General features: G+C 40.0%; 1 protein-coding gene across 5 annotated transcripts in view; it reads right to left on the bottom strand.

Annotated features, from left to right (window-relative positions):
* Positions 1 to 25,856, bottom strand: part of rasal2 (RAS protein activator like 2) — a 410,016-nt gene that overhangs the window by 13,734 nt on the left and 370,426 nt on the right. For all 5 annotated transcript variants that reach the window (XM_060830107.1, XM_060830105.1, XM_060830106.1 and 2 more), the window contains 8 exons: positions 21,199 to 21,343; positions 20,431 to 20,575; positions 16,473 to 16,709; positions 15,795 to 15,996; positions 12,490 to 12,692; positions 9,481 to 10,357; positions 8,558 to 8,689; positions 1,028 to 1,230 (listed from right to left, as the gene is read on the bottom strand). In XM_060830107.1, coding sequence (XP_060686090.1) covers positions 1,028 to 1,230; positions 8,558 to 8,689; positions 9,481 to 10,357; positions 12,490 to 12,692; positions 15,795 to 15,996; positions 16,473 to 16,709; positions 20,431 to 20,575; positions 21,199 to 21,343 — 2,144 coding nt within the window. The remainder of the gene's footprint in view (positions 1 to 1,027; positions 1,231 to 8,557; positions 8,690 to 9,480; positions 10,358 to 12,489; positions 12,693 to 15,794; positions 15,997 to 16,472; positions 16,710 to 20,430; positions 20,576 to 21,198; positions 21,344 to 25,856) is intronic.

Genomic DNA, 25,856 nt, shown 5'->3' with positions numbered 1-25,856 from the left:
ATTCTTCTTCCCCTGTGCAGTTAAGTCTCTTGTCCTCCACAGACGGCACAGCCTATCCCTAGCGATTGATGTATAAGATCAACTGAACTTATCTCTGAAGAGATAGCCCCTGGGTGAAAGGCACAGGAATAATTTAAGAGAGAACCTTTCTTCACACAGTTAGTGGTAATGACCTTGAACTCTTTGCCAATGATGATGGAGATGATTGAATATTTCAAAAGGAAATTGGACGAGCACTTAAAGAAAATTAACTTACAGAGCTGTAGGATATATTGGGACTGACTGGACTGCTCTACAGAGGGTTAGCCTAGAGTCATTGCAGCATGTCAAATCAATGAGCTGTCCCAGTAAATTACCAGCTCAGAGTAAGTGAGGATAAGGGTTGTATCTTTTGAAAGGGTGGCTATCCAGTCAGAAATACAGACATAAACTGACCAGTAATAACTAGTTTCTAAGGAATTGATTTCAGTTTATCACAGATTCTGTCATTGAAGCTCTGCTTGTATTTGAACAGGGCAGCACAGTGGCTCAGTGTTAACACTGCAACCTCACAGCACCAGGGACACTGGTTCAATTCCACACTTGGGTGACTGTTTGTATGGAGTTTGCATGTTTACCCACTGTCTGTATGGGTTTCCACCAGGTGCTCCGGTTCCCTCGCACAATCCAAAGATATGCAAGTTAGGTGGATTGGTCAGGGACGTACAGGATAGATGTGTTAGCCATGGGAAATACTGGGTTACAAGGATAGGGTATCGGGATGAGTTTGGGTGGGATGGTCTTCGGAGCATCAGTGTTGATTTGTTGGGCAGAATGGCCTGTTTCTATACTGCTGGGATATTATTCATTCAATGAACCGGACAACAGTGTTGTGTACCCCAAGTCACTATACAAGACTGAATTTTGGCTTGATGCGTAGATATACTAGATTTATTGCACAGGACCTAGCAAATTGTTTTTTTGATATCTGAATTTTTACTGAATTGGATGAGGACTTGCTTCTCTGACAACTTACAGTATTGCTTACCTGCTGATGATCGTTTTCATCTGGCTATCCTTCTCCTCCTGCTGCCTCCTAAGCCTCTCCTCACTATCTTCCAGCCTGGACTTGTATTCAAGCAGGAGCTTCTGCATCTGCTGCTCCTGGGCAAGCAGGCGGCGCTCATATTCCTCCAGTCTCCGACTTGACACCTTCAATCGATCCTTTAACTTTGCAATTTCTTGCTCATACTGTCAGGGAAACCAGTGAGAATCATCTCAACACAAGGCACCAAAGATGCAACTTTTTATACCATTTCTCAAAGGAACAATTCAAATACCAGTATGGAATGACATCAATCTAGGGGTAATATAATTATTGCACATATAAGCAAGGAGCAGGAGAAAGTCATTCAGCCTCTTAAGCCTGCTCGACCATTTTGTACGATAATGCTGATCTAATTGTAACTACACAGCCACATTCTCGTCTACTTCTGATAACCTTTCACTTCCTTGCTGATCAAGAATCTATCCACCACTGCCTTAAAAATATCCAAAGAACTTGCCCCCACTACCTTTTGGGGAAGACTGTTCCAAACATTTTTTTTTGCCTCATCTCCCTTTTAAATTAGCAATCCCTTATTTTTGACCAGTAACCCCTAGTTCTAGATTCTCCCATAACAAGAAACATTCCTTCCACATCTGCCCTGTGAAAACCCCCTAGATCTTAGATGTTTCAGTGAAGTCACTCCTTACACTTCTAAGCTCCAGCAGTTACAAACCTATCTTAACCAACCTTTCCTCATAAGATAAACCATATTTTCATGTATTACTTTTACAAACTTCTGAGCTGTTTCCAGTGCATTTACATCCTTCCTTAATTAAGATGACTAATACTTTACACTGAATTCCAGATGTGCTCTTACCAATACCTGTTATAACCTTGCACATCCTTCCTCATATTATATTCAATTCCCTCACAGTAAATGATATTCAATTAGTTTTCCTAATTACTTCCTGTACCTGTAAATGAGACTTCTGTGATTCATGCATGAGGACACTGAGATCTGTGTCTCAGAGCTCTGCAACCTCCCATCATTTAGATAAGGTAGTATGCTTCTTTTCTATTCTCCCTGTTTCACATTTTTCCACGTCTTCATTTGCCAGATTTTTTATACTTTTTGCAGTTTCCTCATGCCATTTTCACAACTTACTTTCTATCTTTACCATCATCAAATTTGGTAATTATACCCCCTTGTCCCTTTACCCCAGGACAAATTGCCAACATTGCTTGTTTACATCTTGCTAACAAAAAGACCAATTTATTCCACCTTTCTGTTTCCATTGATAGCCAGCTAATCTTCTCTCCATATCAATGTACTAACCCCTACACCATGAGCTTGTATTTTCCATGGCACCTCTGATGTGGGCACTTAAATTTACAGAAGGCATTTGATTAAATACAATACATCCACCAGCTCCCCTTATATCCACAGCACATTACTTTCTCAAAGAACTCCAATATACAGGAATAGTAAAATACTATTTCACTTTCACAAAAGCTTGTTGACTCTGCCTGATGACCTTTTATTTAGCCAAGTCCCCAACTACAATATTTTGAATACAGAAAGCTGCAGATTTATGAACATCCAATTTACAAATGCTCACACTTATGGACACAATTGAATTACTGATTGTAATTTTTCTGAGTTCCACCATTCCTGCCATTTTCTAATTGTGGGATATTACTTCTATCCTCTGGAGTGAACACTGATGTAAAATACTTGTTCAAATCATTTATCTTATTTGTCAATATTAATTCTCCAGACTCACTTTCCATAAGACCAACGCTCATGTTGTTAACTTCCCCATTAAATGTTTATAGAAACTCTTCCTATCTGTGTATTTCTGGCTAGTTTTCTTTTAGTTTTTCTCTTTTTCTTAAAATCATTTTCTGTTTTAAAAAAAAAATTTCTGAACTTGCTTTGTACAATTACATACTTTTTCTGTAAGAAACTACATTTTTAACTGTTTTAGTCAGTCATAAGTGTTGAATCTGTTCCTTGGGATGTTTTCTTATTCAGGGTGTAGGTTTGCTTGCTGAGCTGTAGGTTTGATATCCAGACGTTTTGTTACCTGGCTAGGTAATATCATCAGTGGCGACCTCCAAGTGAAGCGAAGCTGTCTCCTGCTTTCTATTTATATCTTTCTTCTGGATGGGGTTCCTGGGGTTTGTGGTGATGTCATTTCCTGTTCGTTTTCTGAGGGGTTGATAGATGGCATCTAGATCTATGTGTTTGTTTATGGCATTGTGGTTGGTGTGCCAGGCCTCTACGAATTCTCTGGCATGTCTTTACTTAGCCTGTCCCAGGATAGATGTGTTGTCCCAGTCGAAATGGTGGTTTTTTTCATCCGTTTGTAGTGCTACGAGGGAGAGAGTGTCTTTTTGTGGCTAGCTGGTGTTCGTGTATCCTGACGGCTAACTTTCTTCCTGTTTGTCCTACATAGTGTTTGTGGCAGTCCTTGCATGGAATTTTGTGGATGATGTTGGTTTTGTCTATGGGTTGTACTGGGTCTTTTAAGTTTGTTAGTTTTTGTTTGAGAGTGTTGGTGGGTTTGTGTGCTACTAGGATTCCGAGGAGTCTTAGTAGTCTGGCTGTCATTTCTGCAACGTCTTTGATGTATGGTAAGGTAGTTAGGGTTTCTGGCTGTGTTTGGTCTGCTTGTCGTGGTTTGTTCTTGAGGAATCTGCGGACTGTATTTTTTGAGTATCCGTTCTTCTTGAATACGTTGTATAGGTGGTTCTCCTCTGTTTTCCAAATTCGTCTGTGCTGCAGTGTGTGGTGGCTCGGTGGAATAGTGTTCTGATACAGCTTCGTTTGTGTGTGTTGGGATGGTTGCTGATGTAGTTAAGTATTTGGTCAGTGTTTGTCGGTTTTCTGTATACGTAGGTTTGTAGTTCTCCGTTGTCCTTTCGACCGTGACATCCAGGAATGCAGTTTGTTGTCGGTTTCTTCCTCCTTGGTGAACTTAATGCCTGTGAGAGTGTTGTTAATGATGTTAAATGTCTCTTCTATCTTGTTTCGTTTTGTATTGACAAAGGTGTCATCTACGTAGCGGACCCAGATTTTTGGTTTGATGGTTGGTAGGGCTGTTTGTTCTAGTCTTTGCATTAGCGCTTCTGCTATGAATCCTGATAGCGGAGATCCCATGGGTGTGCCGTTGGTTTGTTTGTAGATTATGGTGTTGAAGGTGAAGTGGGTGGTGAGGCACAGGTCCACTAGCTGCATGACGTCTTATTTAATTGTCCGGAATTGTGTAATTTTCTTAGGAGATATGTAATTTTGTTTCCTCGTTGTGGGGTCGGGTCTAGCGCCACCTGTCGGTAGGTGTTGGTGTCTGCAAGTAGTGCATTGGCTTTCTCTGTGTCCCTTCTGTTCAGGATGACTGAGCCGACCTTTGTCTGCAGGTAGTATAACAATTTTTTGTCTTTTTTGAGGTTTTCTAGGGCTTTCTTTTCTTGTGTGTTCAGTTTGTTTCCTTCCCTCTTTCGGCTCAGAATAGATACAACTGCCTGTCTGATCGTTTGTTGTGTTTCTTCCGTGAGTTTGTTGTCCTTCAATGTGGTTTCTAATGCCGCTAGAATATATTCGTTGGAATATATTTATCCTGTGTATTCTGAAACACCTTCTTAAATGTCTGCCACTGTATTTGTATTGAAATATCTTTTAATTGGAAAACTGTTTACTTTAGCCAGTTCTATTTAACACTCCCGTAATTGCCCTATTTAAATTTAAAACCTTAGATTAGATTAGATTCCCTACAATGCGGAAACAGGCCCTTCAGCCCAACAAGTCCGCACAGACCCTCTGAAGAGTAACCAACCCAGACCCATTCCCCCCACTCCATACTAATGCACCTATCACTATGGACAATTTAGCATGGCCAATTCACCCGACTTGCACATCTTTGGACTGTGGGAGGAAACCCATGCAGACACGGGGAAAACATGCAAACTCCACACAGACAGTTGCCGGAGGCCGAAATCGAACTTGGGACCCTGGTGTTGTGAGGCAGCAGTACTAACCACTGACCCACCCTATCCATCCCCTTCATGATTTTATAAATCTTTAGAAGGTCACCCTTCAGCCTCTCATGCTCAAGGGAAAATAGTCCCAGCCTCTCCCGAGAGCTCAAGCGCTCCAACCCTGGCAACATCCTTGTAAATCTTTTCTGAACCCTTTCATGTTTCACAACATCCTTCCTGTAGCAGGAAGTCAAGAATTGTGTGCAGTATTCCAAAAATGGTCTAATCAAAGTTCTGTACAGCTGGAACATGATTTCCCAACTCCTATACTTAATGCACTGACCAATAAAGGTAAGCTCACCAAACATCATCATCACTATCCTATCTTCCTACAAATCCACTTTCAAGCAACAACGGACGTGTATTTCAAAGTCTCTTCATTCAGCAACACACCGTTAATATCCCCGATTTGCCTTTACAAAATGTAGCACCTCACATTTATCTAAACTAAATTCCATCTGCCATGTCTTGTCCTATTGGTCCATATGATCAAGACCCCGTTGTACTCTGAGGTAACCTTCTTCGCTGTCCACTACACCATTACTGATGAAAAGCAGCGGACCCAGCACCAATCCTTGGGCACACTGCTGGTCACAGGTTTCCAGTCTGGAAAACAACTCTCTACCATCACCTTCTGTCTTCTACCTTCAAGCCAGTTCTGTATCCAAATGGCCCATTCTCCTTGAATTCCACGTAACCTAACCATGCTAACCAGTCTACCATGAGGAACCTTGTCGAACACTTTACTGAAGTCAATACAGATCATGTCCACTGCCCTGTCCTCATCAATCCTCTTTGTTACTTCTGCAAAAAACTTTATCAAGTTCATGAGACATGATTTTCCACATACAAAGCCATGCTTACTATCCCTAATCAGTCCTTGGCTTTTTAAATATATGTAAATCCTATCCCTGAGCATTCCAACCAACAACTTGCCCCAGCACCTGATGAGGTCCCAGAGATTTATCCACCTTTATGCATTTTAAGACATCCAGCACCACCTCCTCTGTAGTACTGATATTTTTAAAGATATCCCCGTATATTTCTATCTTCCATAACTTCTCCATAATAAACACTGATGCAAAATACTTGTTTAGTATCTCTTTGAATAACTCTGGGATGTATTCTATTTGGTTCAGGTGATCTATCTACCTTCAGACCTTTCAGCTTCCCCAGCACCTTCTCCTTAGTGATGGGCACTACACTGACCTCTGCCCCCTTACTCTCTTGCAGTGCTGGTACTCTGTCTAGGGTAGTTGTGAACCCTGGTAATAATCAAAACATCTTTGCTGCAGCAGAACGTAATGAAATACTATGCTATTATGCTTGAACTAACTGCCTGACAAGGTAGATTGCTTGCTTTCAAAAGCTTTTTCTAAGCCACCTCTATCTGATTTGAATGCTGCAAATTAACAACATACCCATTGGCACTGTCAAAATTGGAATCAACAGTGTTAAAGAAAACCTTCCAAATTCAAGTTAAACTGAAAAAAATCAAAATCAACTAGGAGAAAGTGAGGACTGCAGATGCTGGAGACCAGAGTCAAAATCAAAAATTCGGACTTAAATTAAGGTCCTACAATTATTCTCATTATGTATTCTTACGAATATAAAAAAACCCTATCATCCTGTGGTATTTATCTTGCAAACATTCTCCGCATAGCAAGACTGCACCACTGCACTGCAGAGCCAATGTTTAATTGTCTGGCTCACTGCTGTTCTTATAATCTGTCACTTGCTGGCTATGGTAACCATTTAACACTGCAGTTCTGACTGTGGCTATACCACAACAGTATTTGTCTCGTATAGAACATAAAACTTCTTCCAATATTGTCATCAGAATTTTACCAACCAATTGGGACATGAACTTTTAATATCACCACTCCCCCCCCTAGGGACTTTAAGGCTTTAATTAATTGGTCATAGAGTCACAGAGGTGTACAGCATAGAAACAGACTCTTCGGTCCAACCCGTCAATGCTGACCAGATATCCCAACCCAATCTCGTCCCACCTGCCAGCACCTGGCCCATATCCCTCCAAACTCTTCCAGATGCCTTTTAAATGTTGCAATTGTACCAGCCTCCACCACTTCCTCTGGCAGCCCATTCCATACACATACCACCCTCTGTGTGAAAAAGTTGCCCATAGGTCTTTCTTATATCATTCCCCTCTCACCCTAAATCTATGCCCCCCCAGTTCTGGACTCCCCCACCACAAGGAAAAGACTTTGTCTATTTACCCTATCCATGCCCCTCATGATTTTATAAACCTCTATAACATCACTCCTCAGCCTCCAATGCTCCAAAGAAAACAGCCCCAGCCTATTCAGCCCCTCCCTATACCTCAAATCCTCCAACCCTGGCAATATCCTCGTAAATCTTTTCAGAACCCTTTCAAGTTTCACAACATCCTTCCGATAGGAAGGTGACCAGAACTGCACGCAATATTCCAAAAGTGGCCTAATGTCTTGTACAGCCGCAATATGACGTCTGTTCTCAATGCTCTGACCAATAAAGGAAAGCTGACTAAACACCTTCTTCACTATCCTATCTACCTGTGGCTCTACCTTTGAGTTATGAACCTGCACTCCAAAGTCTCTTTGTTCAGCAATACTCCCTAGGAACTTACCTATAAGCGTCTAAGTCCTGCTAAGATTTGTTTTCCAAAAATGTAGCACCTCACATTTATCTAAATTAAACTCCATCTGCCATTTTTCAGTCCATTGGCTCATCTGATCAAAATCCTCCTGTATTTCTTCACTGTCCACTACACCTCCAATTTTGCTGTCATCTGCAAACTTACTAACTATACGTCTTATGCTCAAATCCAAATCATTTATATAAATGACAAAAAGTAGTGGACCCAGCACCGATCCTAGTGGCACTCCACTGGTCACGGGCCTGCAATGTGAAAAACAATCTTCCACCACCATCCTCTGTCTTCTACCTTTGAGCTAGTTCTGTATCGAAATGGCTAGTTCTAACTCTATACCATGAGATCTAACCTTGCTAACCAGTCTTCCATGGGGAACCTTGTTGAACACCATACTGATGTCCATATAGATCACATCTATCGCTGCCCTCATCAATCCTCTTTGTTAAAAAGTGTGTAACATGTTCATACTCTGTCTACTTTTACCACTGTGAAAAATGTACAATAATATAAATCCAGAGTTTCTGCTTCTAACTGAAGCTGCCTCTGTTGACAGAGTTTTGATCTGTTCAGTACAATGTGAATGACTGGTGCTTACAGATCTGTCACAGGCAGAAGATGCAATCCCAAGTAATAAATTAAAATCATGCATATTTCAGAAAAACACAGCCTATGTATTACTAAATTTCAGATCCCCATGCTAGAATGAACATAGTTTTAAATTTTCTCCATTAAACAGTTTACTTCTCACTCCCAGTTGCACAATGTTCACTTTAGCTGAGTAAGCAGTATCCTTGGTACAAGACTCAAATAGGAGAGAAGTAAGCCATTTTATTTACCCTCTCTGCATGTTTATTCTCCTCACGGATTTGTTCTGTTTCATCATCTTCCAAATATTGTCCATTATTCAGAACCCAAGCAGCTGTTCTCTCAACTGGCGACATAGTAGCAGTTTCCACTGGTGACTGGACCTTCAATGATTAGAATCAGACAATAACATAAATATTCAGTCACCACCACGATCAACAGAAACAAGTACTGGATTGAGCATACTTTCTCTCTCAGTGCTACACTTTACACAGGGACTGTACACTGGTATATTCACTTTATTTGCATTCAAAAATTAATAGCAACTGTATGCAAAATTCCACAAATCTGTGATGGCCAGCGTACAGGTTCCAAAGGTCTATGCAACTTCAGCACACTTTTTTAAAAAACTGAAACAATATCAATGTGAAAATTCCTAATGGGAGATTGATGTTCATATACCTGCAGCGTATGGAAAATTGCTAAAAAGTAAAACAAGTCCACATTAAAATTATGAGAGCTATGTTATATCTATGCTGTTTTATACAGTGAATGATATGTTTAAATAACATTTGAGAGATGGGACAATTTTGTGACCATTCAGTTAAGAATCAAGGTGCTTACATTAGGAAGGAATAATCTCTCTTTTACATCAACATAGTACAAGTGTGGGTTAAGTGCAAATGAAATTCCTTCCACTGAATCACAATACACCTCACAGTAGCAAGGGGCCTTTTCCACTTCAATGTCTGGATTAAACGTTCATATTTAGCGTCATGTTAGAAGTCTGGATGTACGAACAAGATGGAAACTGGACCAGACTGACCAAAAGAGGACCCTGGAACCAATGATGAACTCTGAAACTGCACTCTACATGAGAATATGGAATGTACAGTCATCTAATAATGTGTTGCTTGATTGCAGCACTACATGATGCCTGGAAAGGATTGCTTACCTGTTGCGACTGCTGCTGTCTATGTATTGCTCGTACTTTTGGCACAGGACTTTCTCCTTTGGATGAGGTTGATGGTTGCCGAGACCTGTTTTCAGTTTGTGGTGGCTCAGGTGATGTAGATGGTAGCCCTGACATGCTACCTGCACTTCTCTGTGATCCACTAAGTGGTAATGAATGAGGTGCTTTCACTCGGCTATTGGGAGCTGACAGCTCTGTCCTGCGGAGCTGCGAATGCCCGATGCTATTCTGTCGAGGTAATGCCACTGGAAGATTGCTCCTGTCTGGCATGGTGTTTCGCTTAGAGTAATCATCACTGTATGCACTGCGTTTAGCAAAGTCCTCAATGCTGCTGTTACTGGGTCCACTGAGTTTGCTGATTAGCTCCTCACTATTGGTGTGGCTCTGGGAGCTTGTCGAGCTTAGGTTCTCTGAACTGGAGTCCATGCCAGCTTTACTGCTTCCAACTGGTGGATTGTTCAGCTGATAAACAGGATTTTGGAAAGACAGAGGTTGCAGGCTGCTCTGCTGACTCAGAGCTGGATGTAGAGGCCGGCGGATCTGAGGAGCACTGTGTGCCCCACTCTGTACCTCTCGCAGTTGCTTGATGTTTGCAGTATGGGTACTCAAGGCTTGGTTGCCAGTTTGCCGTCCAGACACATTGGAAAGAACTGGAACACTACTTGTCCCTTGAGCCACTGCAGTGTTCTGCAGATCTACAAGTGACACACTCCTACCATTATGTTGGATGGATTCTTCTTCATCCCTGTCAGAGTAAGTCATGCTTTGTGTTGAGGTCGGTTGACCTGGAAAGTGCTGCTTGGTGTGGAGAAATGCTTCAACGTTCTCTTGAGTTGGAGACTGCAGTTTCTGCACATCACTGAAAATAAAAGCAATTATAGTTTTGTACAACATGCTGATTAAAAAAACAATATTCCCACTCTCAATTTTTATTTACAGTTAAATTCACTCCCCAACTATTACTCCCTCAGACCAGACAGTGTTAATCATTTCTTGGTCAAGAATCCAGACAGTTGTCCTGTTTCAATAACCTTTGCTACTTTCACAGCCAAGCAAGTAGGAAAGCTGCCATTATTCTCGTCACTGGGAGCCGAGAAGAGATGCATAGTGATGCTCTGACTGAGTTAGCTTTTCCAGGCTAGTGTTGCCCAAAAGAACTGACAAGCTATGTAAATAGGATGACTGCAACATCATTTTGTGCCACTAATTTTAGCAGAAATGTCCCCACAAAAATCTCTGATTTTCTTGCAATGTATTGTGAATCGATTAGCCAATATTTGATAGTGGCAATGACTGTGAAACTGTCAGCATTTTTCTTCATTACGTCTCTGAAATGGACAGCAAATTCTGGAGTCCACACATGCGTAGGCAAGGAAATTCACAGCTATTGTGAGTGATTCTATACTTCTCTACAGTTAAAATCATGCACAGACTTCAAACAAATAGAAACCATTTGGCTAATGTGAACTTGCCCCTTTATAGCTTTACTCTCATTGTAAAGTCCTTGAGAATGTTAACTTGTTGAATAAAGTGTGAAATTTTAGTGAGCTACTAGATTCATAATTACTATAGAATATCGTCATTAGATACCAAATTGCCCAGCAATGATAAAATATTTTTTAGAAGTTTCTTTGTGATGATGCAGCTATCAATCCCATGAGCTGCCCCGATCATTTACTTTGCTTTCTGTAAGATTTCATAAAGTGAAGGCTAATCATTGCCTTTTCCTCCCTAGTTTGCCATCTGAGAAAATACTTCCATGTGACTGACTGTCTGTCTTGCTTGTTTATTCACCGAGATCTGAAGGCAAATTCTAACTGACATGGGAAAAGGAGAAACCATGCTAAAGACAACAATATGCAGGTCACTTTCCCAATGCCCACAAATTCTGGGATATAAATTCTTCTTGAAAGAGACGCTAGAAATATGTCTGCCTCTAAATTGTAACAGGCCTTCAGACAGGAATGAATTATATTAGAGGGAGAGAAGAAAGAGAACACCAAAAGCAATTTGGCATTAGTTCTGTTACTAATTCTGTAATTACATTGAGATTTTTTCTTTTTCCAAAAGCCATTAAAGAGCATTTTCTTTCCTTTATAACACTGTTTTCTGTTGTCAAGATAAGGTTGTTGTCCAAGTACATATATTTATCATTTACATATATTTTGAGTATATCTTTCCATACCTGTTGTAATTACTCTGCTGATAGGATCCAGTGTTGGCCAAGCGCTTGTTATCCTTTCTCCAAGTTTCTGATCAAAGTCTATAAATCTGAAATACTAACCCAGTGTTTATCGCTCCATTGTTGCCACCCAACCTGTGGGTCTGCAGAAATTTCTACTTTTATCTCATTCTTAAGCAACTCATTTTCTACTGGGTTAATTGGAACAGCAGTGACGAATGCATGAGAGCAACCTGACTGCTTCTCTTAGCTACAATTGGTCTAATCTAGGAGTGAAATCCAAGATGGCAAGGTCATGATCTGGAAATGTACAGCGTTGACATGCATCTTCCTTAAGAATGAGTGCTAAACCATACAATGTTTGAATCAGTAACAAACAATGCCAGAGTAGGAACCCTGAGATCATCAACATCACCTCCTCATTCTAAGTATAGATATTGAAATGCCAAGTGGAGTCCATGTACTGTAATGTCCAAAATATTCACCTCTTGTAGCCAATTGGAGATCCAGATATGGCTGATTTGTAAGTTTTGAGACCACTTACAAGCTTTGAGATCAGTTGCATGATTTGAAAACTATATGCTTGTTTATTCTTTCTGACCTTGACACGTATTGTGACTACGTGAGGCGGCAAATGAAAAAGTAAGAGTGCATTTGATCATTTTGAGTGACTTCTTCCTTGCATACTGAATGGTAGTGAATGTTCAAGCAAATATACCTATGGAAAGTACATTTGTGTGTCCCAGATTCTCTGCAAGACAGTAAGGATAGCAAAGTTGAAACTATGACAGCAAATGACCCATTCCTACCTGTCACTGGGGTCTTCAAATATCCGCTGTAGTCCAGATGACACACTGCCACTCACATTTGGGGATGAGCTGATGTGATCCCCAAATCGGCGGATCTGCTGCTGAATTGGTGTGGGGCTAGTTAGTGATTTGGTGATATCGCTGAGAATGCGTGGGAGTGGACCAAGCTTCGCTACTGTTGCCTGTAGAAATGAATTTTCACCCTGGTTGGACAATGCCATGGAAACATCCATATTTTATTGGGTGGAGGATGGCGATTGATGTGAGCGAGCCAGAATGCAGCAGTGCAGAACAACACAACCATGATGACCGTGATGAAGAAGGGAACAAATATGGAACAGGGGTAGATTGGGAATAAATGGAGTTTCAGGGTGGGGAGGAGACAGAAACGGGATACAAAACAAATTAGAAACCAAACTAATGTTACTCAATGTGGTTTTAAATTGTTCCACAACATTCAGATACAAAACCATGCAAAATAAACATCTAAATGGTTTCTCAAAACAAAGCAACTAAATTGAAGAGAAAGGTAGCATTGCTCAAGAAGGGGTAGATGGTTGGGAAAGATTCACTGGAAAAGGACTAGGTGCTGAAAATGACAGTAAAGCCAACCTCTTCATGAATGCAGAATCATTTTACTATCACTTCAAAGTTCACTTTCTGTTACATTAATAACATAGAACAAAATAGTAGGAGACTCTATTTAGTCTTATTACAGTCAACAGTAATAAGTTATTTCTTTGGAGATCTGACCACAAATGCTACTTTTAGTGAAACACCATCAACCCATGAATTTTATTACAATAAAGTTCTGCACTTTCAGTGAGAAGACACCGAGAGAATACAAAATGTATTTCAACTAAGTATTGGAAGCAAACAAAGAATCAGAAGCATCTTCTGTCCTCACAAACTCATGTGGTACAATGATTCATTCAGCTTTGGGTGGTCTCTTAGACATCGTGGATGACAATTATGAGTAATCAATTATTCACTCTTATGTCCAAGGAGCCAAAGGACAGTGACATTCCCCAATCCTCCAAGTGGAAATTAGCCCAGAGCACAAAGTAGGGATGAATAAATATCCTTCCTAGCCACTATACGATTAAGTACATATGCTTTATTTACTCATTTAAAACATCGTGAAAGCAAGAACTGAATTTTAAATGCAAGAATAAATTACAACTACTTTGCTTGTCATAGGAAAACGAAAACAAGTTTAAACCCTCAACCTTCCTGCTCCTCAAAAGCAAACTATGGAAATTGACTGAGGTGAAAAAACTGCACTTGTCTCAAACCAATCACACTCAAAAAATTGCAAATCTTACTCAGTGCCATGCAAGATATTTGCAAGTTGGGCAAAACAATGTTCTGCTTGGGATTGGAGGGGAGAAAGGTTCTAGATTCTGCACCATACTGATAACCATGACAGGACTTACCCAATTTAAAATCATTGACAAGAATTGATTCAATGGACTTCTATGGATTACATTCTCAGCATCACGCTGAAGTGTACTACAGCCTCTATACTGATTGCTAATAATTGATACAGCAATTAGGTCTCTGGAAGTGTACCATTGAGGGATTAGTAGAAAGAAATGTTTGATTGTTGGTGTCTCAGACCTACTATTTTGCAGGTTCTGAGAATGTAAATCCCCTGATATCAGCAGAATCATGGAGATTAACATACAAACAATGTTGGAGAAAGGCTTGGCAGCATCTACAGAGAGAGAAACGGAGTTAACATTTCAAGTCCAATATGATACTTCTTCAGAACTTCCAGTTCACAATAGTATTCAAAACAAAATATGACACGGAGCCACATACTGGATCAGATGATCTAAAAGCTTGACCAAAAAGGTACAATTTACTGAGTGTCATAAAGGAAGAAAGCAAGATTGAGAGTTGAGAACATGTAGAGAAAGAATTCTAAGTATAGCACCGAGGCAACTGAAGGTTAGGCAACCAATGGTGGGTCAACTAAGATCAGGATGCTCAAGAGGCCAGAAACAAGAAGATATCTCGAAAGGTTGAGAGATGACAGGGATTACAACGATACAGAGGGGTGAAGCTATGAAGGAATTCAAAAAACAGAATGAGGATTTTAAACAATAAGTCAGCAAGCATGGGTAACAGGCAAACATGTTTGATGCAGTTAAGATGCTGGCAGCAGAATTTTGAACCATCTCAAGATTTAAGCAGATCAAATTTTAAATAGAATATTCAAATCTAGAGCTAGCAGGTACAAAGGAGAGTTTCAACACCGAATGAAGCAAGATAGGGCAAAATTATGGAAGCAAAAAAATGGGCAATAGTCGAAGTGATGGCATGAACATGTAGTTGGAGCTCATCCCAAAAGGAAGTATAACACCAAGGTAGCAAACAATTTAGTCCTAGGGAGCTAATCGGAGGAAAGATCGAGTTGTTGTCAGGAAATGGAATTTGGAGCAGAAGTCAAAACCAATAGCTTCAGCCTTCTCTAATTTAAATGGAGAAAGTTTAGCTAGCATTGGATGCCAGCTAACTAAACCAAATAATTTAAACAACAGGATTTGGAAGAGGTGTGGTGAGATAGAATTGGACATTGTCTGCATACACGTGAAACCAAACATTCAGTGGGATTTAAAATTTTTATTTATGATAAAGTACAAACCTTTCAAAGTTTACTAATTCTCTAAAGATATAAAAAATCTCCAATTTTTGTTTCTCTATGGGGAAACAATCAGGTCTGTGCCTTTTCATATTTATTCAGCTCAGTTCAGGTCCTCAGCATTCTAAGCTACTCTGTTGGGGTTTCACCATCTGACAAGGTTATTTCATTCTCACCATAGCCTTAGTGGGACTGACAACTGCAAGTGCATAATCTTTGACTTCCTTCAAGCCTTCCTCAGCCCATATCTCAATGATATTCACCCAGTCATTCTTTTCTTCCTTCTTCATCTTCTTCTGTTTTTACTCAATTTCTCCTTCAACTGTTGCCAGGACAAGATGGTCCGTCCTTTGCTGTTGTGGTCTCTCGAATGGTATTTTTGATTTCTAAACTTCTATACTTTAGCTAATCTACTCATCTGCTTCTCTGTCAATCGGTGGATAATATCAATGCACAGAATTTTCCTGACATCCTGAAGTAATACAGTTCAATCTCAATACAACTTCAGTGAATTCGACAATGTTCTAAAATTTCTTTAAAATACAAGGTTTTAAAAATTCCATTTATAAAAATAAGAACGTCAGATTTTAATAAATGATATTCTCTTACCCAATTAACGTCTTAACAAAAAGTTCAAAATTCAAACACTAAAAGATACCTTGTCAAGCTGTGACACCACCTCCCAGAGTAGTGAATGCAAAACAGAGAGCTCACGTCCAAGGTCAATATATCCTTCAAACCCTGGTGTGTTAGAAATGGTGTCTGGGTTTGAAATTTCGACCAGAAAACGTTTCATCCCACTCCACTCATGTTCCAGAAAATCATTCATGAACGCCATGTATTCCTCTTTATTCCCAAATCTACAGATACCAATGGGAGAAATCAAAGTACAAAATGCAGTCTGAGAGACATGACAGATGGGTTTCAAGTATTTGTTGCTGGTGTGGCCTGCAGGATAAAGTGACAACCTCAACCTCTGAAGCGAGACAAACAATCTTTCCTTTGATCTGCATGAATTACACCCTAATATTGAAATTAAGTATCCAATGTGTACTCCCAATCAGAACATCATACCTGATGAAATCACCCTTTAGTTTATATACTTCAGTTTATCATTACAATAATCTCTTCAATATCCATTTTGTCATACGTAAGCAGTCTGATGCCCCCAATATAATTACTCACTTTCTGAAATCAACTTAGACTCTAGAATTTAAGACAATAAACTTGATACACTACAGTTGTCATTTAAGTCAACAACTACTCAGAGTGCAGAAGCAAAAATAGACAAAAACACACAGAATGACATGTTGTAATTAGTAAAGGAATCACATACTTTGTGAAATTGGCAAGATTCTGGATGACTTTGGCAATGAGGGTAAGTGTGCGAGATGTTCGATCATCTGGGTACTCCTGCATCAGGCCAAAGAGACTGGGTGACATAATGGCAGGGCAAAGGAAACGCAGGAAAAGTGAGGCACTGATTAGGCGCTCGCTGATATCATGTTTCCCACGGTTTAAACATTGCTGTTTCCATGAGGCAAATACTTCTTTTAGCTCACGCGGAAATACACTAGAAAGAAAGCAAAAAAGTAAAAAAAGTGAGAGACCAGCCAGATCTTGGCCCATGCAGGCTTTGATTCATAAATTCCCATTAGATCAGATTGGTGAATAAATGGAACTCATCTCATCATAACTTATTAACATGGTTTTTGTTTCTTCATTGTTTGAGAGCACTAAGCTATCTTCCTTCTTCAGCTATTCATGACTTTTTTTGTTTGTACTTCAGATTTGCAGTGTTTCACAGAACCATAGAATTCCTACAGTGTGGAAGTAGACCACTTGGCCCAACAAGTCCACATCGACTCCCCGAAGAGTAATTCACCCATTCCCCTACCCTATTTCTCTACAGTTACCCCTGGCTACTGCACCTAACCTACACATGCCTAAAAACTATGGGTGATTTAGAATGGCCAATTCACCTAACCGGCACATCTTTGGATTGTGGGAGGAAACCGGAGTTTATATTTTATTTTTCTGTATGTAATTTGACCTGAGTTTATCTTCTAGTAACATATCAAGAAACCAACGGCTCCCTCTTCCAAAAATTACTGATTTCCGTAGAATTCTTACTTTACAAGGAGAAAAATGGTAGTTATTCTTGGAAAGTAGTCTAAATTCAACACTGCTAAATTACAGCCAAACCAAAGTGCTTCAAAATAATAAAAGATATTTCACGAAGATGATCTATGGTTTTCCTGATATGGCGGAAGTGTCTTATCAGTAAAGACTAAACAGGTTGGGAATCTACTCACTAGAGTTTATAAGAATGAAAGGTGATCTCATTGAAACATACAGGATTCTTAAAGAACTGAGTAAATGCTGAATGTTTCTCCTCATTGGAAAGTCTAAGACCAGAAGGCATAGCCTTAGTCTTAAATTGGCGCCCTTTTATTCTGAGAAAAGGAGGAATTTCTTCTCTCAATGGTGAGTGTCTTTGAACTTCTTGTCACATGGAGCTGTAGGGACAGAGTTCTTGTGGCATATTTAAGGTGGAGAAAGATAGATACTTGATCAGTAAGGGAATTAAGACATTGTGAGGAAAAGGCAGGAAAGTTGACAAGAAGAATTTCAGATCAGCCATAATAATCTTGAACAGTCGGGCAGGCTTGAGGGGCTGAACAGCCTAATACTGTTCCTATTTCTTATGATCTTAAGAAACATAAAATATTGATTCATCTTCTACTCATTCAATGTGTGATATAATAATCTTCACAACTTTAATAACTTAATGGATTGAAAGAATCAGCAATAGCTCTTTCTGGAGTAAACTATTTCTCAAGATGAAAGGGGTAAGGAGAAACTGTTATAAAGGAAGTAAAAGAAATATGTGAATTAACCATCCTTGGGAAGAAACCAGATAAACAAGCTGTTTCCTGGGAGAAAGGGATAACAACTGATTGATAACCTGGTCCTTCATGAGAAATCGTCAATTACGTTTGCCTGCAGAAGTAATGTCCTGAAGTAAAGGGGTTATTGCAGGAAAAGTTATGTTTTTAACAGAGAGCTAACTGAATGTGACAAGGAACAGGAAACTTTTGATACGGTGGCAAGCTACAGGCTGGAGTTTCCAGAAGGGTAATGAATATTAGATTAGATTACTTACAGTGTGAAAACAGGCCCTTCAGCCCAACAAGTCCACACCGACCCGCCGAAGCGCAACCCACCCAGACCCATTCCCCTACATTTACCCCTTTACCTAACACTATGGACAATTTAGCATGGCCAATTCACCTAGCCTGCACATCTTTGGACTGTGGGAGGAAACCGGAGCACCCAGAAGAAACCCACGCAGACACGGGGAGAATGTGCAAACTCCACGCAGTCAGTCGCCTGAGTCGGGAATTGAACCCGGGTCTCAGGCGCTGTGAGACAGCAGTGCTAATACTGGGGGGAATGAAAGAATCTATTGAATCATTAATAATGTCACACCACAAACTTGCAAGACAGAAAACTGTTCAACACCAGAACAATTCAAGAGAAAACTTCGAAGAACAACAGTGCGTAAGGATGAAGCCTGGACACTTCCAGATACAGACACAGTTAGTTGGAATTTCGGCCAAGTCCACTTTTAATTGAGTAATAGCCAAATTGAGCTGTGAGGCTTAACTTGTTAACTTGAGGGGTCTTACTTCATTCACTCCATGTAATAAAGTTTAAATCATTCTTTCAGTATGTTATTGTCTGTGAGATTACTTAATAAGTAGCCAAATTAAAGGTAACTAGTAGTGAGTTTGCCACAACAAATGGTTCATCCTTCAGTATTTGTCATTAAACACAACTTACCCTCCCCTTTTTGCTCCAATGGGAACATTTCTTCTACAATTCTATAGTCTAGTCCTTATTCACTCCAATCCTGCAACCTATCCTTCCCAAAGTATCTTCCCACACGAGCATAGGATGCTTGCCACCATCCAAATACTCAAACCACTCGAAGGTCAAACAGTGATTTATTTGGAGTGCATTCAATTTAATATTTTGCTCATTGTATGACAATAGACAATAGGTGCAGGAGTAGACCATTCTGCCCTTCGAGCCTGCACCACCATTCAATATGATCATGGCTGGACATCCTCAATCAGTATCCTGTTCCTGCCTTATCTCCATAACCCTTGATTCCACTATCCTTGAGAGTTCTATCCAACTCTTTCTTAAATGAATCCAGAGATTGGGCCTCCACTGCCCTCTGGGGCAGAGCATTCCAAACAGCCACCACTCTCTGGGTGAAGAAGTTTCTCCTCATCTCTGTCCTAAATGGCCTACCCCTTATTTTTAAGCTGTGTCCTCAGGTTCAGGACTCACCCCACATATGGTCTCTTTTATTTGAGGAGATGAAGACTGGGTGACCACTTTGTTGAACACATCCATTTGGATTGCAATGTCACCCTGAACGTCTGGTTATCTGACATTTTTAATTTTCCACCTCTTTCTGAATTCTCTGTCTTTGGCCCTCTGCAATGTTTCAGTGAAGTTCAGGGACCAGTACCTCAGCTTTCAAACATGCACTCTCAGCTTTTCAGACTCAACGTAGAGTTCAACAATTTCAGACATAAACCTTTTGTCCCCAATTTTCCAGGCAGCTGTTGACGTAGAATATCATCTTTACACGGTCTTTTGATGTATCATTTTACTTAATGATTTGGCTTGTACCATCTCCTTTTGTCTTGCACCATAAGCTTTTTGTCATTTAATCCCTCCTGTCTTCTACCTTATTACTTTTCTTTTTCCCTCCCCACATTCCCATCAATATGGACTTGTTTGAAACCTGTTAAATCTCAACATCTTTCCACTTTTGAAAAAATGTCATGGACCTGAAATATTAATTTTATTTCCCTCTCCACAGAGAGGATGCCTGGTTGAATATTTCCCCGTATTTGCAGACAATAAACAAGTTAAGAGGACAGGTGCAAGTTTCTGAATGCAACGTTAGGATTTTTATCAGAAATTTCACACAGAGTGACCAGCATATAATTGACCGCTACATGGGTAGGATTGTAGGGGAGAAAGAAAAGCATTTAAAAATCAATTGCAATTGTACAGGATCATACTGCACCATCCACATACCTCGCTATATGGATGGTGTAGAGAGACTGAATATCATCCCTTATGGTAACTGTATTATGGTGGTATCTGAACAACACCTGTATACCCCTGTGATTAGGAAATTAGACTTGCTTTTCAAAAATATTACACTTATTTTTCAGTTGAGGTTTATGCTACAGACTGCCCCTTACCAGTAGGAGTTGATGATTTTGCAGAATGCCAGTTCACAACACATTTTCAGGTTACTCTGATGTTCTGGTAGCTCACTGGATGAACACTTACTCTGGTCCACTTCACAATTTTCATCTGATTCATATAGTGCCTTTATGAACTCTCCTGAATTAGGACAGAAGCAAGATGAATTGGTAAGGTATTTATGGACAAGACAAAATAAAATTCAGTTTGTTAAATGGGAGATGATTGATAACACTGATGGTAAGGGCATTATTTCTTAAAACCAAAATAAATAGTGACACCATGTGTTTTCAAACAGGATCAAACTCTTCTCTTGACAGACCTCTCATTCACCAAACATCAGGATCTACAATACTCAACGATGGATCATTGAGATAATGATTAAGACAGTTGCACCTCCATTGGCATACAAAGTGACAGAATTAAATCCAGCTAACAGCCAACAGATTTTAATTGAATTGAAGAGTCAACAATCCTGCTTTATGAGATGCAAAACATGCAGCAAAATCAAAATGAAGCACAAAGCTCTCTGTTAATTCTGGCATTCTTCAGAAGGTTACATTTCATATTGTTGGCCAATTAGCTAGTTCTCATCTCATTAACAGAACTGTCACAAGATGGGATGTTTTGTATGTAGCATTAAATGCAAAAGCTTGTAGATCTTAAATGATACTTTCTTCATCACATATTAATTGCAGTACATTGGACATCTTTTACTCAGTTAATCAGTATCCATCAGCCAATTCAGCACAGTCAATAATTACCTAAGGCATCGTGGAGGTACTTCTGACCAACAAGCTTCAAATACTCCTCAATTGCTTTGGTTGCCAAAGTGTTTTCCCTGAAGAGGAGAACGTCATGTTCCCCACATCGGTCCACTTCAGACATTACCAAATCTGTAAGGAAGTCCTGAAAGGGTAAGAATTGAAAGTTTTGAATGATAGGCACTGGAGATGTTATGTACTGTTATAAACTAAAAGACAGCCACAGCTACAGTCCTGAGGATTTATGGGCAATCTGTAGAAGCAGCTTGGGCAGCATAGTAACAGCCATTACAATGATGAAAGTTTGTGCACAAAATATTGTTAAAATGACCTTGGCGAATAATAATACTGGAGGACTTCAAATCACACAATCTAGATACATGTAATTTCCTACGGTTAAGAGTCAATGAAATTGCTGTGAAACTGGAGTCACATGTAGGCTAAATTCGAAAGTGATTTCCTTTCTTAAAAGGACATCAGTGAACCAGATGAGTTTTTAATGATAATCTTCAATGGTTTCATGATCATTAGACTCTTAATTTCAGATGTTTATTAAATTCCAAGTCCATCATCTGACATGGTGGGATTTGCACTTGGGTCCCCAGAACATTAGACGACTCTTCCAGAAACTCAGCGAGTGATAACACCTCGAGGCTTTTGCTTCCCCCTTTTCTATTACAATGTGCCTTTACCATTCTCTCTCTATTACTTATACAGGTTTTAAGCTATTAGTGAAATGTATTTACAAATATTTCACAAGGACTTCCCATAAAAATGTAATTCTACATAACTCCACTTGATCCTGGCATTTATTCACCACCATGAGTGTTCTTGATAAAGCATCAGGTATGATACATTCTCTTCATGCAACAAAAATGATTTTCACATGTAGTGTTGTCGAACTAAACTCAAAAACAGTCTCAGATTCTTGGTATGAAACTTTGCTACAAATTTAAATGCTAGGAATGTCAATAACAGCTTCTGCAGAATTACTGGATATGCAGACTTCAAAACAACAAACACCAAATTCAAAGAATGTTTCTGAGTTAAGCATTTCAGATGGCAAGAATTGGCTATCTAGAAAAGTGACTCCCTGACCTTCAATATCCATTTTATCTTTGTGTAATAAAACAATGCCTTCATCTTTAGTATCAAAAGATTGCTTAAATGATTTTGCATAATTTGGTATGGTAGTCAGTTCAGTTTTCAAGCTGTCAAAAGCAGTCTGACACTCGTCTGTCTTTCCAAGTTTATTAGCATTCTTCAACAAGCTTAGCAGTAGAGCCTCAAAACAGCTGAAAGTTTGAATGAATTTCTGAAATAATCTACTCATGTCTATATTCCACAAACCTTTTACTGGGTCTTAAACACTGGAAAATCCATGATAGCCCTTATTTAAATGTGTATTTGGGCCACCTACTTGGCTTTTTGCAACCAGTTTGGTGTTATAAATGTTCTTTCCAGGTTTGATTGATTATATTTTGTGACGATTTGGTTGTGTTCAATCTTTAAAAGGTTTCTGGTGCATTTTTCATTTTGACTCGCATGACTTTATATCAGACCATAAGATTAGGAGCAGAATTAGGCCAGTTAGCCCATCGAGTCTGCTCTGCATTCGATCCTGCTTGTTCCCCTTCCTAATCAAGAAGCTGTGTGTCTTAAAGACACTCAATGACCTGACCTCCACAGCCGCCTTGTCAATGAGTTCAATAGGTCCACCACCTTCTGGCTTAAAAAGTTCCACAGCATCTCAGTTCGAAATGGTCTTCTCCACTCTGAGGCTGTGCCCTCACATCCTAGTTCCTCCTACTATGTTCTCCACATCCACTCTATCCAGGTGTCCCAGTATTCTGTAAGTTTCAAAGAGATGCCCTCTAATCCATCTAAACTCCAATGAGTACACACTCAGAATCCTCAACAGTTCCTCATATGGCAAGTCCATCACTCCCAGGATCGTTCTTGTGAATGTCTTCTGAACCTCCTCTAACTACATCCTTCCTGAGATGTGGGCCCCTAATATTCCAAATGAGTTCTGACCAGAGCCTTACATACAGCCTCAGAAATAGATCCCCGCTCTTATTCAAGCCCTCTCAAAATGAATGTTAACATTGCATTTGCTTTCCTAACTGCCAACTGAACTTGCATGTTAACCCTTAACAGAATCTGGAATTAGGACTCATAAATCCCTTTGTGCTTCAGATTTCTGAAGCCTCACCTCATTTAGAAAATAGTTGACATCTCTATTCTTCCTACCAAAGTGCACAACCTCACACTTTTACCACACTGTATTCCATCTGCCAATTCTTTGTCCACTCCTAGCCTCTCCATGTCTTTCTGCAGCCTTCCTGCCTCAAATGACCCACCTCGCCACCTTTGATTCACCTCCAAACTTAGCAACCATGCTCTCAGTTTCTTCATCCAGATCAGTAATGTATAAATTGAATAATTGTGATCCACACGGAACTACACTAATCAAGAGCTGCCATCCTGAGAAAGACCCCTTTATCTCCACTCTCTGTCCTCTGCCAGTCTGTCAACCCTCTATCAATGTCAGTACCTTGCTCCTAACACCATGGGCCCTTATTTCATTTAGCAGTATTCTGGACAGCACCTTGTCAAAGGCCTTCCAGAAATCCAAACAAATCACTGGCCCTCCTTAGTCTAACCTGGTCATAACCTCCTCAAAGGATTTGAACATATTTGTCAGGCGTGACCCTTCCTTGATGAAGCTGCGCTGACTATTTTACTATGCAGTTCTAAATACTCAAATCTCATTCCAAATAATAGACTCTCAAATCTTACCAATGAAGAGGTCAGGCTGAACAGTCTACAACTTCCCATCTCTGCCTCCCTCACTTCTTAAACATTAGCCATTAGAACTCTCCCTGAATCCAGTAATACCTGAAACATCACCACCAATGCATCGCCAATCTCCTCAGCTATCACTTTTAGAACTGTAGTGCTGTCCATATGATCCAGGTGATTTATACACCTTCAGACCTTTCAGTTTCCCTAGCATCATTTCCTTAGTAATGACCACTACTCTCACCTCTGCCCTGACTCTCGAAGTTTTGGTAGACTGTTGGTTTTCTCTATTGTGAAAACTGATGTAAAGCTTCCCCCATTTCTTTGTTCCCCATTACTATTGCTTCACACTTTACAGCAGTCCAATTTTCACTCTCGCCTCTCTCTTACCTTTTATGTACGTAAGAAAAACTCCTGCAATCTTCTTTTATATTACTAACGAGCTTGCCCTTATATTTCATCATAATGTGCCTTTCTTACAGGCCTTTTCTCTCTTCTGATTTATTTTCTGGCCCCCCAATCCTGACTACTGCTAGGGGGGACTGTATATAGCTCCCATTCGGGTCTCTTTTTTTTGTGGTTCCTCAACTTTACCCACATGCCTTCAGACCATATATCAGTTCTTCTCATCCATTTAATTTAGTTTAATTTAATTTCTTACTAACAAGGCAACCTTGTTCCCTCTGTTCATCTTTTTGATAAGATGTGTATTCTTGAATATTTAGTTACTTGGTGATAGTGAGAACTGCAGATGCTGGAGAGTCGAGAGTGGATAAAGAGTGGAACTGGATAAAACACAGCAGGTCAGTTAGCATCAGAGGAGAAAGGGAGTTGATGTTTCAGGTCAGAACTTTTCAACAGGACTCTGGTTCCGACCTGAAACACCGACTCCCCTTCTCATCAGTAATGTCCTTTAGGGAAGTAAATCTGCTGTCCCTACCTGTTCTGGTCAACATGTAACTCCAGACACATAACAATACTATTGACTGTTAAATGCCCACTTGGCTATTAGGGATGGGTAATAAATGTAATGTTAGCCAGCGATGCCCATATCTCATGAATGAATAAAAGAAAAACTGCTTTCAAAAGTCACCTCAATGTTTTGAGAAATATTATATCCAACTTCTTAACCACCTTTACATTTTCCAATTTGATTATTGGAGGTTCGACTTTACAATTTTCAACTTCTCAGTCACTCCCTAATTGCTCTGAAGTTTAATTCACTTCCTACTTCTTTTACTACTGTAAACACATTCCTTCTCTCCTGACCATTCATCTGGTCACATGAATAATTAAAACATGATCCATTGGTTTTCCCTACTGTCTGGTATACTCACTACATATTTCACATCACTAGATCATCCCACATTTCGTAATTTATCCCTGAAATCTGAGGCCCAGGCTGGAAGTGTAATCTCTGAGCTTTGGTTCATAAAGTTTTATTTGCTTAATTTCAGTAGTCCTCTCACAACATGCTGATATATCAGTCAAAAAGAACTGAATCTGTGGACTCAGAAGTATTTGTAATACCAAACAGTAGCAGGGGAATCTGTTTATCCTAAGCATTAGGACTAGATTAGATTACTTACAGTGTGGAAACAGGCCCTTTGGCCCAATAAGTCCACACTGATCCACCGAAGCGCAACCCACCCATACCCCTACATTTACCCCTTACCTAACACTACGGGCAATTCAGCATGGCCGATTCACCTGACCCGCACATATCTTTGGACTGTGGGAGGAAACCGGAGCACCCGGAGGAAACTCACGCAGACACGGGGAGAACGTGCAAACTCCACACAGTCAGTCGCCTGAGTCGGGAATTGAACCCGGGTTCAGGACATTCCAGACAA

This window comes from Hemiscyllium ocellatum, chromosome 9 (genome assembly GCF_020745735.1).
Source record: "Hemiscyllium ocellatum isolate sHemOce1 chromosome 9, sHemOce1.pat.X.cur, whole genome shotgun sequence".
Lineage (NCBI taxonomy): Eukaryota > Metazoa > Chordata > Chondrichthyes > Orectolobiformes > Hemiscylliidae > Hemiscyllium > Hemiscyllium ocellatum.
The sequence above is the reverse complement of the archived record's forward strand: the minus strand, read 5'-3'. Positions and strand labels throughout refer to the sequence as shown.